General features: G+C 37.8%; 1 protein-coding gene across 1 annotated transcript in view; it reads right to left on the reverse strand.

The window, feature by feature from the left end:
- Nucleotides 1-14,305, reverse strand: part of LOC118338792 (obg-like ATPase 1) — a 41,100-nt gene extending 26,795 nt beyond the window's left edge. Inside the window, exons 1-4 of the mRNA XM_035676114.1 lie at nt 14,161-14,305; nt 13,962-14,053; nt 8,939-9,082; nt 7,734-7,861 (exon numbers count right to left, since the gene is read on the reverse strand). Of these exons, the coding sequence (XP_035532007.1) occupies nt 7,734-7,861; nt 8,939-9,082; nt 13,962-14,053; nt 14,161-14,175 (379 nt within the window). The 5' untranslated portion in view covers nt 14,176-14,305. The remainder of the gene's footprint in view (nt 1-7,733; nt 7,862-8,938; nt 9,083-13,961; nt 14,054-14,160) is intronic.
- Nucleotides 14,306-17,252: the final 2,947 nt, after the last annotated feature.

Here is a 17,252-nt window from a genome sequence, read left to right on the forward strand (position 1 = left end):
TGCTCTAATCATCCACGATGAGTGGAGGCTGACAAAACTCTTCATTCTCACTGAAGCAAAATGCTCATTTAAATGCTGTGACAGCTTCTCAACACCGCCCGGAAACACACAAAGGGAGGATGATCCTCACTGCTAAATGATCTAGATTTAGAATTGCAGTATTGGTTAAAACAACAACTAACATAAACAAAAATCCAAATATATATAGCGCAGGGCAGCTTATTTTTTTCTGGCTGATTTGAATGCAGCAACATTACTATTGTTACTCAAGCATAACAGGACAGGAAAGTGAGGCAGGTGCTAGGACCCAGCTGAGGCTGTCGTACAACACAGTGTATTTCTGTTCAAGTATGGTGTGGGAAGTGGTTTCGCTTGCTCCTTATAACCAGATAACTTTACAAAAGAGTGGATCATGGCTGAATATAAAAAAAATAAAAGATATAGAAATGTCACCCAGTGTAAAAGCATTACTTAGACTAATTACTGTTTTTTTTATTTGCTAATAAAAGCAAAGGCCTCCACAATAACAGATAAATTCACCAGATTAGACAACACAAGTAAATATTTGTCTATATTCATCATGGAATAAGAGATAATGGATGAGATTTCTCTATTGACTAATACATTGGCATTTGTGTCCTCTTGATAATGTAATTAAATTTTCACAAGAAGTATTAATTTAACAAATATTAATGTTGTTGGCTTGATGGTCGCTCAGCAGAAAATAAAATAAATAAATAAATATAAAGGTTTCAGAAGGCCATTGTTTTGTATTAACATACAATTATATATTATAGCATATAATCAGCATAATAACTGATATTACTGGTCAAAGACGCAACATGATGGAATAACTAGAATGAAAAGCATTCTGTATGTTTTATTCTGAAATGTCCATTCGGGGGAACAAGTATTACACTTACTTACTTACACTACCGTCACTGGAACGTACTGTTTACTTACCCTTCTTTAAAAAATATGCTTCTTGATCCCAGAGACACCTATGAAGTGAGGCTCATCTACCTGTTCAGCATACCTTAAAGCATAAAGCAGTTTATATTCTATATGTTTCTTACTGTCAACAAATCCCATGAAAGACAAAAATGAAGCGATCCTTCTAGTAAGTATTACCTTTGTGCCAAAATCTGGATGTATTATAGCATATTCCTCCTCATATTCCTGTGTCAAAGATCTTGCTGCACTGGGTGAAGTAATCCTTCACTACGATGTTGTTTATTGTGAGTCAATCCCACATACAGTGTTTATCAATCTGCTGCTAAAAATAATCTGTTTAAGGACTCCTTTTTCTAAATTAAACCTAATATTAGTGCATTGTTTTTAAAGATTTAGGGGAATGAGTAGGGCAGTCTGAAAGTATCCATTAGTATTAAGTAGACTAAAGCATTGTGGGTTTATTATTTTAATAGGATTTGTAGGAATAAAAAAACATCCTGTGTCTCAGTGAGGAGGAAAACTAGACCTACAATATGACATGAATTAATGAAAGGAGATATCATCATCAGACAGAGTAACATCAAAAAGGTTTAGGGGATAGGTTCAGTATTAATGAAATACACTCAATGAACTGAAGGTAATTTCTATAATGTTAATTATTTGTTGGGTATACGAGATCACATGTCACACAATGAAAACACAGTTATACCTTTGTAAATGTGTGATTTATGTGTACATGTTTCCACTCCTTGTTTTCTATTTTCTGACTCAGCTCTATACTTTAATACTCTAACTATTGTGTACTTTTGTCTAAGGTTGTGTTTCTTTTAAATAATCTGTAAAAAAAAAAAAAGAGTCACATTTGTAATAGTTACTATTGGTTGTTTAAAAGAATAAATCAACGTGACAACTGATGACTGAATAGCTGAGAGATTCACTCATTGCCTGATCTATTTAGATAGTCACACACTGCTGAAGTCACTGGGCTGGGTGAGGTGTTCTGGATGTTTGTCAAGTCTGAGGATTTGTGAGTTGGTGAGTGATAAGGCAGAATTGCTGAAGAGCAGCCATTACTGGCGTCAGTGAGGAGGCAGGTTGGCCATAAATCAGCTCTGTCTGAATAGTCAATCCAGTTTGTTCTTAACGCCTGTAGCTAAACAATCGGTTTGATTTGTTCACTGTAAGCGATTAGTGGAGTGAGGGCTGAAGCCTGAATGATGCAATAACCAAACACAAATACAGCATCCTACCAGATTCAGCAAATTCAACTTAATTTAATCACTCACTCTTTATCACCAGATTCAGATATTCATCAGGCAATGATGGTTCTGATACTAGAGCTCTGTAAAGAACATTTTCAGAGGTGAGTGAAAAGGGCCTGGAGAGGCACTACTGTTGTCAATTTGTTGTTGATTGACACTTTGATTTGAACACATTAGCCTCACCACCAAAAAACAGATTACAACACACAGCAACTCAGTTTCAGTTAACAACTGCATTCACATGAGTAATGTTAATACACATTACTCATGTGAATAATAATTGTACAAGGAATAAAAGGGCCTATCTTTATTTATAATCAATTAGAAAACAAAAAATGTTTATTTCTGTTAGTCAAACTAACCAATTGTAGACTGTGGGTATACTTTATATGTTAAAATACAGTATAGTCAATAATGATTTGACATGTTAGCAGTGGGAATAAGACAATTAAAATATAGCTTTAAATGTCCACACATGTAATACTGTAGTTTTATAAAGATGTTTTCCAGGTTTCCAAGACTGCAAACAAACCAGATATAAGAACTGTCCTCTGAGTATCAGCTCCCTGGTTATTGGTCTGTTGAACAAGATAACAAGGTTTACATTGAAAGTGAATTTTGAGATCTGTTTGTAATAGAGATCTATACAGAGTGGCTACATCTTCTGTCATATTTTATTATTTAATATTTCAATATATTATTGAAGGATTAAGGATGTCATTAACTTTAATACTCAACAGAAAATATAAAAAGGTGTATGGTTCTGTATTACACAGAAAACTGAATGACAATAAGATTATAATATGCACTTCTAATGTTGTTATTAGCAGAAGTGGAGGACACAGACTAAAAGCCTCGACTTAACTTCTACTTGGTATTCATGATTTGAGACTTGACTTCAGACTTCATACAGATGACTTAAAGGACTCAACTTTTTTATCTACATTTTTTAGATATTGAGAATTGATTATATGTGCCTGCTCTGTTACAATCACTTAGCTGCCAGTGTGTGCAAACAACCTATCCCCTCAAGACCATGTCCGACTCACAGGAAGTAGTTTGTTGGTATAAGCCTGCCATTGCCGACTATTTCAGTGAGCATCCTCCTCCACTTCCACTATCTGCTATCAGCTTGTTACCGTTTTCAAAGTCCCTGTTGCTACGTAAAACAACAACAATAATCTCCGAGCTAGTGAGCTGAAAAAGGTTACCCTCAATCTAACCTAACGGTACAAACGGAAACAAGCAAGCGTCAAATGTTCCCATTTGAGAATCTGGAACCATCAATGGTTTGTGCTTTTTGCTATAGAAAAATACCTTATACAATGAATTGATTATTGATTAATTGACCAACTGTTTCTGCTCTATAAAGGTTACAACAATGTGACATCTCTACTGCTCATGTAATTTATCAGGTTTATCTCCCTAAAATTTCCCTACTCCCATTATTTCATATAATTGGCAAACTTTCTTGTGTCTAACCTCAGGCAGTAGACGAGGAAAGGAAAGAGTTTCAACTTAACCAGGAGTTCAGGTGCTGAAAGCATGAATATCAAAATGAGAGAAGAGTCTACACCAAAAATAAATGCCACTTTCCAGCCGGCTGCCCACAACCACAGCCCGTCCCTAAAGATTAAATGTACTGTACCACAGTATCTTAAGGCTAGTTTCTTATTGAGTGTCGCACAACCGTAAATAAGTCTTCATTAGAAGTGAACCAAAGAATTCCTACAGTGACGGGGGGGGGGGGGGGGGGGTTTACACTGTGTGAGCATTCAAACATTTAATTGCTGGAAACCAAACATCTGGGAATAAGGCCAGGTGAGCTGGCAGAGTTGCTAGTGGCGAACAGAAGAGCAGATGAAGTAGAACATGTCTGTGTCTTGTCTCAGACAGCGAGGATCCAGTCGTGTTCCAGTCACCGCAGAAGCACTGGGAACACTTAGCCTGCAAACCATTTTGTTATGAGACCAAAGAACACCAGTCATTCAACAGAATCAGCTTTCTGGATGTCATCATGTGCCTTAATAGTTTTTGGAAGGTATTGTTGAAAGTGAATCCACTGTTTACAGAGGGTTTTCAAAGTCATTAGGGGTTGAAAAATATTCATAACGTGAACACTGCTTGGGGAATTTTGAGACCTCAAGAGGAAAATCTTGTTACTCCCTGGAAAAAGTTAAAACTTTTAAAAAGATGTTAATACAATACAGTGTGTGGTAACCTGTTCTACCTTCAGAGCTTTGTAAAACCCCTGTAAAACTTTACAAATGTTCACAACTTCTGAACAAATACCTTTAACACAACATAAAATAATTTCTTCTAAGTTTAACAGGGCTTCCAGCTGTTTCATTATATTAACGCAGAACATCTCTCTATAGTATCTCTATAAACCCTTCTGCTAATTCTCAGACACAAACATACCACTCCAGACACACAAAAAGTGTGATCCTCACAACCATATAATCAAGTCATATAAAAGTAGTGGCTTCAACGTTGCAGTCTGCCTGACAACAGATAGATATAATTACAAAACAAAACCAGCTATGTTTAATGGTTAACTTGTGAAACACACCACATTGTTTCCAAGGACTTTGCGAGAGTGGAAACAATGGCATGCCAAAGCAGATAGATTTAAACACACACACACAGAGAAGAAGCTTTCGATTGGACTATTTCTGATTGTTGAGGATGTTTGTCTTCTTTGTGTGAGTAGAAACAAAAGAGTTGGTTTTGGGTGAGGATCTGGCCTATACATTTGGCCAATATCAAAGGAAATGTGGATGTTTTGAATCCCTGTATATAATGAGGCAAATAAAAATACACATAACCCACATAAATAATCATTTAAATTAGTGTCTCAAAAAGTGAAGAAGAACAAGAACGTGAATAGATTCACACACAGTATCAACTGTGTGTATATATATAATTACTGTGCCACAGAGCTCTATTGCTGCCCGAAATCTATAAAAAAAAAAATACATCAATCAGCCACATTCTTGCACGTTCCGTCATTAACGTTAACATGGGCACTGTAGATTATTTTGAATCAATCCACATACACTGGTCTGCTGCAAATAAATACTAACTAGTGCACCAAATGTCCCCACCAAATGCAGAATTTACTATTTATCTTACTCCTGTTTGTTAAAAACTAGAGTTTGAGAAAATGACTTTATAAAAAAAAAAATGACACATGTGCAACCTACTTAATTTAAAAACAGCTGAGAGGCACAGACAGGCTTGGAAAGTATGAAAATACTGTGAGACGGACTAACATATTTTTGGTTTTTCAAGGGAACATCAGATGATTAACAAAATATAGAACAATACCAGCATCCTTTCATTTTTATTGTACCAAAAGCCATTAAAAACTGAACTGAGGACGACTCGTTTATCTTGCCTTACATGTCTTGTCCACTCTGTAAATCATTACTTAAGTTTTACAGTGGGTGGTCTTCCACAAACTAGACAAAGGCTATTTAAAAACTGTGCTGGAACAGAAGTAATACATTTGTCAGTGATACAGAGACAACTTAGGAAACAATATAGGAAAATGGCCTTAATCTTAAACCTTTCTATCCGGCCGTTCCTTGCCTGCCACCACTGACTCTCTAATCAGAGCTCCTTTCACACAGTGGGAAAGTCAATAACAGCATACAATCAGTAAACAAATTCAGCTATTTCTAAAAGGCCCTCTGCATTCATTTCAGTTGCGGTAATTTGAATTATTCTTGCGTGTAACACTTAAATTGTGTAAGACAAAGGCCGTGTCAGAGACACAGAAGAACTTGAGACAAAGGGAGACCTGGAAAGTGAAGCCTGCCTTCACACAGTAACAGAAGGTACTATTTCGAATCTGGATATACATTATTTTTACTATCATTACCTCCACCAAGGGGATTATGTTTTCAGTGCCGTTAGTTTGTCTGTCAGCAGGATTAGGGAGAAACTACTGGCCCGATTTTCATGAAATTTGGTGGAAGGCTGTAGCCTGTGCCAAGGAAGAATAAATTACAGTTTGGAGCAGATCCGAATCACGCGCAAATACACAAACTATTCTTCACTTTCATTAACATGTGAGATAAATCAATTATACTACAGACATATACACTGGTTGCAGATTTTGCTTCATATATCATAGAAGACTGGACTATTGGCCTTGATGGAAGTCTCCGCTCTCCTTCTAGTTACCACTCTGTTATCAGTATTATAAGCAGCGGTAATAGTACATATCTGTTTATCATTACAGTCATTATTAGAGATTAGACAAAAAACTGGCTGTAAAAAAAAAAAAAAGGAACCCTTCATTCTCATTATATGTTTTAGTAATAACTTACTTACCTCCTCTGTACTCAAACTTAACCAAATGTGGCATTAGGAATCACATTACAATATCATGTGGTGCCTCTTCTGAACTGTCTCCAAACCTCAGAATATGCTACTGATTGTGTGAAGCCTAAACCAGGCACAGACCTTTCACTTCCCACTTCTGGGATTCTCTTTTAAGGAGCCTCCCAGTAGGAATGTGAGGTTTGGTTGACTTCATCAGTCCTGACTGTTATGTTGATCTTGGCTCCCACCACACAAGATGCCTGACTAGCAAAGCTATGGCTCATCTAAGGCCTTTGCTTTTAAAAAGGTGGTACAGAAGCCACTTAGTCTGACCAAATGTTGCCAAGTGCAGCCTCTTTAGCTACAGCTTACAATCTAAGATAAAACTGTACATATAGGTTTAATGTGATTTGTTGATACAGTGGAAACCGTTTATAGTGATTACAGCAGTAGTGATAAACCACTTATATGCACCTTGGGACATAATCATTCCTATACAAACACTGTTTAAATAATTTGCTTATAATGCTCAAGTAGACTGCTTAACGTCTTCATTTTGGGTCTTTTCATACATGACAGCATATGAAGAAAAAAAACTACAGTATTTCTATTTTTGTTTTTTAACTTTAATCCTTTGCCTCGTGGTAACCCGTCTGCTTCCGGCTGGCTATGTGAGACTGGTGCTGCGTGCACATTGAAATCATCACAGGAAAAAGAAAGTAAATTTCTCTCAATGAAGAACGTAGTCTCCTCGAAGCTTATGACAATCTGCCAAAAACAGGCCAACAAGATTCAGCAGCGAAACTTGGTGTTCTTCGGGCTACCTTGAGTATTCTACTCAAACAACGAGAAACAGTCACGGCTGCTAGTAACAGAGAACGAATGTGCACGGGTAAAGCACCTGTGGTTGGAACCGCCTTCGTCAAGGGGACTTTGGGCGGACCCTTGGTGAGAAAAAGGGCAGAAGACTTGGCAGTGAGCCTAGGAGAGGACAATTTCAATTTAATACAAATGTCAATTAGATGGTAATCTGCATGAGAAATTAAAACAAAGAAAGACAATTCGGTTATAATAATCACCTGCTCATAGTGATCAATTTGACCCACGCAGACGTGATCACAATAAGCGGTTTCCACTGTATTACGAAGTCCTATGAGGGAAAGCAACCATCAACCTATGACTCACGTGTCATGTGGAAGATGCCGTCACAGGCGCTGATATGGGACAGGAAGGCATTTCCCAGGCCTTGGCCAGCATGAGCACCTTTCACCAGGCCAGCAATGTCAACAACATTAAGGAACGCTGGGACTTTGCTGCAACCCAGGAAGTAAAAGAAAAAAAGGTTAAACTATTTAAGACTTTAAACAATATCGTTATAACAATAAACTCTCTCTCACTTTTTTTTTTGGACTTTGTGATGTATTGTTCTAATTGTCAACAAATCCCAAGAAAACAACAAAACCAATATCATGTTATTGTCCTTCTCTTAATACTTTCTGGCTTCCCTACCTGTCAGTTGCACTTGTCAGGCTCAGTAGTTTTGACTGTGTGTGTAAATCTTTTACTACATTTGAGAAGTAAATGGTGCATTTGTTAGGACGGTAAATGTGGGATTTGACTCAACATAAACTACAGTGCCCATGTTAATGGTAATTAAGAAACAGTCACTCTGTCAAACAGTGTGGCTCATTTATGTGTTTTGGGATAACAGTAGACACAGATAGAGTTAACAGGATCAATTCATTGTCGCTTTAGGTCTTTTAATGGGGTAATTTTCACAATAAGTATTATATAGAATACCGCCAGCCCTTAGAGGTAGGTAGGGGTAGACAGGTAGGTACTGTAGAGCTGTAAAATTATATTTTCTTCCATTTTCTTCCATTTTTATGGTTACTGGTGTATTTATTTATTTACAGCACTGGAATCTGTGTTGCATGTGTTTAAGTTACAGCATACAGCAAAAGTAGGACAGAACTAAGCATGAGCATGATAGCGAAATTCATACTGCGCTTTGAAAAGCAGGAGCTCAGTTCTTGTGACTAAAATGGATGCACCGAAATGTTTTGTGAATGCTATTCAACATACCAATTCTTGTCAGTCAAAAAGGGATATGCCGCTAGTAATTTGTCAGTATAGCACGGCAAATCTGAATTCAACCTGCTTTAACAGCCTCTATAAATGTGTATGATAACCAGGTGTTGGAGGTTCAGATGCTTCAGCTTTTTCTTCACCAGAAAACCTTTGGTGTAGAGCAGCAATCATACATCATACAGAACTGGCAGCTACATGTCAACAACATTGTTATATGTTTTCTCATACCAATACCAAGAAGACCGTCAGGGACTACAGATCTGAAGTGTGAATAATAGGTGAACGATGAGACCCCATACCTGGCAGGTTTGTGGAATTGGCAGAGGAAATCATAGCGTTCATCTGGAATGGGCACTCTGCTTTCATTTGGGTCAATGGTGCAGAAGGGGAAATTTTCAGCTGCAGCCTGACTCTTTGTCAGCACGTTGAAAAAGGTTGACTTCCTGAAAATAAAAACAGCAGTGAGGCCAATCCATCTAAAAGTGCTGGTGTGCAGAGCTCGATGGTTCGATAGTATGATGCTGAAATACTTGAAATACTGAAATAGTAAATTATGCAAAATTGTATTTTTTTTATTTTCTGCACAAGAAGGAAACAGGTTATTCTAATAGATTGAATATTTGAGCACTTGAATCAAAAATACTATGCCCAATTACAAGGTCAGATAATCCCATAATAGATCAATTGTACATGGAATCGAGGGGCAAATTACATTTTCTGATAGATCTCAGCTGTTGAACAGGATCAGCCAAACGCCGCCCCATGTTGTGATCAGTGAGAGATTTATTTTCTATGGCACAAGCAGCTCAAGTGTACTTCAAAATCTACAGACAATGGCAAGTGTCTAAGAGTAATAATGGCATGGCAGTTAACTATAATCCAGGACTTTCCATCTTTATCCCCTCACTCGGTGCTTCACATTGAAATGATTGTTTGCTAAGTCCTATAGGAATGAAATTGCTCGAGATTGCTAAAGAGCAGGCATTAATTCGTTATATAAAGCTAGACTGTTTCTCTAACATACTTGAAGGCTATTCTTGGGTCACCTTGGGGGAAACAAAGAAAGACAATCCACATTAACACTACAGTCATCTTCAGGTCTAAAAATATTCTTTGTAATATGAATAATTACAAAGCAAATCAGCTGCTAGAATGCAAATTAGAGCATAATATGCTGGTCAGTAATGAGAAAAGTTTGTGTGTACTGAGAAGTTTGCAGCCAGACGTCTGTGTGTTTTTTACTGGTGGGTAGTAGAAACACCTTCTTAAGGAAGAAGGAGGTCAGTTATATATACACTACTGTGCAATACATTACACACCTATAGACCTATCATGTGACTGAAATTTCATACTCGGGTTATATAATGACAACGTCTGAGGAGCAGGCGGAGCTAAAGGGGTTCCTAATATCTAACTAATGTTTTTTTCTGTCTTGACAAACATATAATTTATACTACTAATACATAAGGAATACATTGTGGGTTTGAAAATACAAGTGAAGAATCCCTTTGGTTGATGTTTATTTCTCCATTCACAACCTGTTTGACCCCATGTGTCCTGGAAGAAGCTGCAGTGTGTCTTGGCCAATGACTTTCTAATATTTCTAATAACGAGGTTGATGGAATATTATTAAAGGGAACAATTAGTTACTTTTAATTAATCACAGTTTTTCAACACACAACAATTAATTAACTCTGCAGTTATAGACGGCAGTCAATAATAACAGGACCTCTCCTGGAACAGGAGAAAGATGAGGAACAGCAGAAGTGCACGCACAGTTTGAATGTGTCATTTTGCAAATCATCACACACATCACATCAATCACATTTTCCCACATAGATTAATTTCATCATAAGGGGTCAGAGTGCAGAGTGTCGGCTACCTGCAATCAACTTATATAGCTCTTGTTATGGTTGATATTTGTATTAACAGCAGTTTAAATCAGAAGATTGCAGATTCTTTGTTTTTCTGGTTGAATGGCTCGTTAATCACAATCATCTCAGTTATCCTCATGCAAGCTGCCTAATTCAGTTTCATAATGACGTTGTTAGATTGTTTCAGTAGCTATCCACTCTGAATAAAAGAAAAGTAAAAATGAACTAATGAGCTAAAGTAAGAAAAAGTTTTATATGTCTGTGGAAAATAATGTATATATACATTACACACACACTCACACACACACACACACACACACACACACACATTTGGGACATTTTGTTCCATATATATATAAATGACGGCAAATGTGGGCATATTAACTTATTACGCATATTAAATAGGGCTTTTGGGACCTTTAAGTTAATAGAGATTCACAAGATACAAGAAGTAATTATCTAGAGATTTAATCGTTCACATTGGCTTCTTAATTTACGTCTCCTACAGAGATGACAAGCGAGTTTCATGAGGCAGACTGAGCTGACACAGTAGGCAAAAGACAGATGCCCATTAAATTCATTTCAGTCTAGGTGACCTGGAGAAGAGTTTTAAGAATGACTCGAGGCAGTTAGGCCATATACTCTGTACCAATAAGGGGTTAAATGGACAAGACTAAACTTTTTCATGAATTTGAGCAGGGAGAATGGCAGTAACTAGAACATGTGCTACAATCTGAGTGTAGCAATAGCTGCAAGGTTGGCTGAATCACACTCTCAAGTTTCCCATGTGTGTGAAGAATGGTCAGTTACGCCCAACTAACAGCAGGCTGGCATCTGAACATGGTTCATTCATGAAAAAAACCATAGGAGGGTTGACAAGTTGTACTTTGACACAAATGTGGTATGGCAGGCCACAACCTCAATGAGTTCTACTTCTTACACCAGGAAGAAATTGTGGTTTTCGCTGGGGTAAGAAATGAAAACACTGGACACCCGAGAGCTGGATCTTTGTGCAATAAGCTCTGAAATCTAGCAAAACAGCCAAGACACACTACATATGTCTGGATCTATACAGAGTGCTTATTTTCCATTATCAATATCCAAATATATGATTAAATAACTGAAATATACCCTGTCTACAGTTAAACTGAAGAGACATCTGTGGCTTCAACTTCACTCATTCAGTACAGTAACTGGATAATCTCTCAACCAATCATGGGCCTTTTCTCTCCCTTATAAACCTGTAGTTTTAAAGTCTTACAAAACTTTCCAGGCTACTTGAAAACAACAGCCCTGTTGAAAGAGACTCAGAAAATGTTTTAAGGAGCTGCTAAAAGATGAGAACCTGTCAGCTGAGCAGAAGATAACCTATCACTGTGGCTCAAAGGGGGCTACAGTAAAGTCATGCAGAGTCTGCCCTGTGATTACGCTCTGTCACTGATGTTGCTGAAGGTCTTGGTAAGATGCTGACAAGGTAGATTTGTCCGACCAGGTTTGACATGCAGACAGTGTGTCAGCCTCCTAACACACACTGCAGCCATGTAGTACAGATTCTTGTCAAGTTGTCCACCTTACCGATAAAGATCTCTCAGACTGTTTAACTCTTTGACTCTCAGTTTGTCATAAAACAGGTTCATATTTCAAAGAAATCAGAATTCAGGTAATTACATAAATGCTCCATCCTTCCTCAACAATCTCACATCAATTCGTTGCGTGACAAATAGACTTTTACATACTCCCCATTTCCTGCATTCATGCCTTTAGTAGTTTGTCTATAAGGTATCATGTCGTTAATAACAGCACCATTTGATACAAAAGTAAGAGACAAGATCCAGGACTCTGTTTTACATCCTGCAAATTAAAAAAAATGATGTAATAAACATACAAGAGTCTGATACGGTTTAGCCACGGTTTAGGATTCCTTTTTAGCTTTAGGTAAACTACAAAAGGTCACAATTGCAACACCAAAGCATGTCTTGCATATTAGGACTGTTCTTGTTTAAAAGGACAAGATGAGATCAATGAAAAATAATGCACAAATAACAACACAACAGAGTACTTTCATTATTTTTTTCAGTGACATTCAATTTCTAAAACTGAATATGTTTTTTTCTGTGGAATACTATTTGATTAATCTGACCTGCAAATAATGTCCTTAATATTTCATTACCTTTACATCATGTACCTGGGAGACTGGGATCTGTTTCAAACAACTATGGGCAAATATCCATGTTGAAATCCCTAAACATAGTACTACAACTTCATGCGGGAGAAATAATGACACAGTTCAGCACTGCTTTGAACACGCAGGTGAATTTCATACAGTTTTTTTCTATGTATTCCCTGTGTTGTGTTGTGGTGGCTCAGTGGTAAGCACTGAAAGTCCTGTGTTTGTGAGTTCATTTTGTGATGTGGGATACCTCTGGTTTCTCCCACGCTTCAGAGACATGCAGGTTAGTTAAACTAGAGGCGCTCCACTGCCCGAGATATGAGTGTGATCTGCGACTGTGTGTGACTGTCTGCAGCATATGTTATTGACTAGAGATCTGACCTTTGACCGGTGCACGCCACGATAAGTGGTAAGTGGGTATTTGTTAATGCTTTTCATTCATTTAACATTCTTCTATGCATTCATAGCAGAGTGGTAGGTCACCTGCTGTCATACAGTTTATTTTCAAATGCAGATAGAGTATGACTCTTATTAATAAGATGTCAAATAAAATTAAACTATTTTCTCTAACTGAAAACAAACTGCTGTAATAATAAAAACCTATATTCATATATCCGACAATACAGGATACAGAATACACACTGTTTGTAGATATACTAAATGTACTGCAACTCTCGGATCCCTCAATCATAACACTCATCTGCCCTAACAGCCTAAAGAAGAAGTAATATTTTAAATATTTGGTAAAAGTTTGGGCTGCTCACACACTTTTATTTAGACATTGAGAAAGTTAAGTTAGAGGGATGAAAGGCTCTTGTGAGATTTGATCCTTGGCTAGTGGGGGCACATGTGGTTGCAGACACTTAACACCCTCAGGATCACTCTTTAAGTTGTTAAGGAACACTCAAAATTTTTCCACGAAACACTCCTGTAAAGAGCAGGATTTTTGGAGTTTTCTGGCTAAATCCAGCGCATCGTGCAACATGACATTTTGCTTGTTTCAATATTAAATCTGCTGTGCATAAGGTGTGAAATCTCCTTTGAACAACTCAAAAAATATAAATGAAGTTGTCTGTCCATTTAAATTCATATCTAAATTTATTTTCTACTCTCTGGTTCTACTGTACTGCTGTACTCGGCTTACCTTACATACATTTATTTATGGCATCATGGAAGGCAGACATAGTTTAGATGTGGACAGAGCACATGCTGGTGGTGCATGCAGTGTGAATGGTAAGAAGGCGACACTATCTATGTAAATAAAAACCCTCTACTTACCCAACATTGGGCAGGCCAACAACTCCTATTTTCAATGAGGTGCCAAACCTTCCAATCAGCGGTGGCGGCTTTGGTACATCATCTCCCTTTCCCTGATAAAGACAATGTGGAAATGTCTGCAGTCAGTACGAGCACTTGCCATTACATAATCTACAATACATGCCAATTACTGAATGGAGCTGTTCCTCATGAAGTGCACCTTCTTTGGAGCCATTTCCCACAGTTAAGTTTTTGCTACAACAGCGCACAAACTCAGAGAAATAAAAACACATTCATTGATAGAAAATGGGCTAAGCTAAGTCATCCAATGTAACCAGTCGACTGCACTTCGAATGGCTCGCTTCCCCACGCTCAAAATAGAACATGCAGCTTCTGGAAATGAAAGTTGACACTGTAAGCTGGCAAGCTGACCTGTACTTCCAAATTTAGCTGTCGATACTATTGATGCAGGTTGATGAGCTGCTATATGATCAATCTTACATAGAACTGTTAGTTGAAAAGTGTGTATTGAAAGCGTAGTTAATCTTTATCAGAGGCTTAACTGTGTTGTCAGCAGCTATTAACATTTGAATCATCTCAAGACAGTCGTCTAACTAAAGACATCCACAAGTTGCATCTCTATACCGACAGCTCGCGAGCAATTTTGCCATTTCCTGCTTCCTACAGCAATAAATCCTTATTGGCAAGCAATTTGTTTCACAGTGCAATTTAATGTATATCAATTCTATTTCCTTGCTGTGGTGTCTATTTACCTGCCATCGAAATAAACCATGACCTGGCGACCTGAAAGTGCAAGTAATAAAAGAAGAAACTAATAGGAAACGGCAGATGAGACACAGACATTGTCATTTAAAGCCACCAACAACAGAATAAAGAGGAGTGTTTTTTATCATCATATTTGCATTTTTACAAAGGAAAACAAAAAATTATACAACCCAAAAATATCTGCAAGAAAAGACAGATATCCTGAGTAAAAGCATCTTGAGAAAATCTTCAAACAGACAACAACGTGCAGCTTCAGCACCACAGAAATAAAGTATAACATCCTTGCACACACGGTTTCCCCCAGCCCCCTTTGAGAGAAACAGGTGTAGCCACACGAGCACACGAAATTACAACAATTAGTTAAATGTCCTCAAATAAACTTCCCTCAGCAGAAATACAAATTAAAGCATGCAGGGGCACAACCAAAAACCATCGCCCAAATCCAGCAGCCTGTCTGGTTTAACATGCAGAAAATGAGGCTCTAATAATCTGGATTTGAGGCAAGTGAGGCTGGCTTTGTAGAAAGAATTTAAATGAATAGGTCTGAATTAATCATTTATCTTTTGTTGATGGATGCACCCCCACTTAGACTCATCACAATAGACGTAGAGCGTTTTGTTCGACCAAATAAATCATTCCCATTGTTTAAGGTACATTGATCAATCTAATGGCTTGTAATAGCCTCCTAATTGCCACAGAGAAGTGCACCCGAATGGAGTCCAGAATTACAGATTCAACTCAAAATTCTCACTTGAATGACAAGGCAAGATCATGTTCTCCTGTTTTGTACCAAGTAAACATCATCTTAAAAAAATCACTTATTTTATTATTGCTGTGACAAATAAATTCCCCTCTATATAAATTTAAGGCAAGGTGTAATACAAAAGGACAAGTACATTTATTGGTGCATGAAGATTGTGTGATTCTTATGTAGATTTCTTTGTTAGGACTTAGAGGCATCATTATTCCAATCTGAACGTCACACTGCTCCTTATTGAGATATAATACAATACAAATAATGATGGAGAAGAGAATATTAACATTTGAACAAACGGACAGAAGACTGTAATATCCATTATTATTATTTTCTTTTATCAAAAAAAATATTGTGAACTTAATTAAGATCTATTGTCTGATATTTTTTTTTTTTTTTCATCAAGGTAAAATGTCCTTTAAACTCTGCGTTTATTTCCATTCAACGCTGGAATTAATTTGACTTCTACAGCAATAATCAACTTTGTTTATGTAGAATAGAGATTTAACACAGTTAACAGCACTCTGACAAATTGGCATGATTGCAAAACTGATTCCATTTTCTTGGCAGCGCTCAGTATTTGATGAGACTGATTTTTATTCACCCTTCCAAAGGTGGGGTTTTAAAGCAAAAAAAAAAAAAAAAGAGTATTTGAACAAATTGCGCCTGTGTTGACTGGCAGCATTCACACTCTATAATGGAGCATTATTTGCCCATTTTGAATACTGTAATGCACATCTTTCGGTCAAGCCTTTCTCTGGAAAATTGCTTTAACTTTTAAAGGGATGGTGATTCACGTCAGAGCAGGTCAATTTTACATTATGCCATTATCCCTGGGCGTTTTAACAAGCTATGGAAGATGCCGGCTTATTGAATTGAGATATTAAAAGAAAGAAAAAAAATAATAGAATCGCAAGTTTAGGGGAAATTGTTGAAACGCGGCATCCTCTTAATTGTCCACGATTTAATCAAATGACTGATTAGTTTGGCATTACATTTTATTTCTCAGCTCCGAGCCAGGCACCGTGCGTCCTGTTAAATCGGTTTAATGGAGCTGACTGGCGGCCTTACAGCAGCAGGTATCCCGCGGACGCTCCAAAACTTTTTTTCCGCCTATAAAATACTTCTCTTTTTAAACACGTCTACTACACGCGCTGATAAAGCGAGCTGTCATTTTTAATTAACCCCTCACCTGCACTCCCCCAACAAGTAAGCAGAGGCGGGGGGGAGCCGCGCTACTAACACGGCCGCGCGCAAAAAACTGTACCACATCGCACGAGCGTGACGCAAGTAACGCGCGAAATATTTTTGGCTGAAGTAAACAAACTGTTTGGATTGTTGATCAATTACGATGTCCTAATCTGTTTTCCTCATGCACTCAATCGTTTTACAGGCTTTCTCTAAATGTTCTCGCCGCGGTTGGAGGAGTGAGGTCTGGGCCCTGTCAGGGCCTGGTTCTTGACTTTCTCTACAAATCTTAATCAGCTGTGGTCGCTAACCCCTCTCCCCTCCCCCCCCAATATCGTAACACGGCTAGCGCTTCGAAAATGTAAGATGGAGCATAAAAACATCAGTTGTTTCCCCTCCGTGCGTAAAACCGAGCCGGTGCCTGGCACACAGCAAGCAATGCACCGGCGTGATAAAGTCATCAGCAAACAGCAGCGTCCCTCACACTGATCAGGATACTATGTGCTTAAATAACAACTATATCTCAATGACGTGTTGCGCATGATCTGGATACTGAAAATCAGAAAAAGGGGAAACCTGGAAGC

Source organism: Morone saxatilis, unplaced genomic scaffold (genome assembly GCF_004916995.1).
Source record: "Morone saxatilis isolate NCDOM2014 unplaced genomic scaffold, NCSU_SB_2.0 Contig5, whole genome shotgun sequence".
NCBI lineage: Eukaryota > Metazoa > Chordata > Actinopteri > Moronidae > Morone > Morone saxatilis.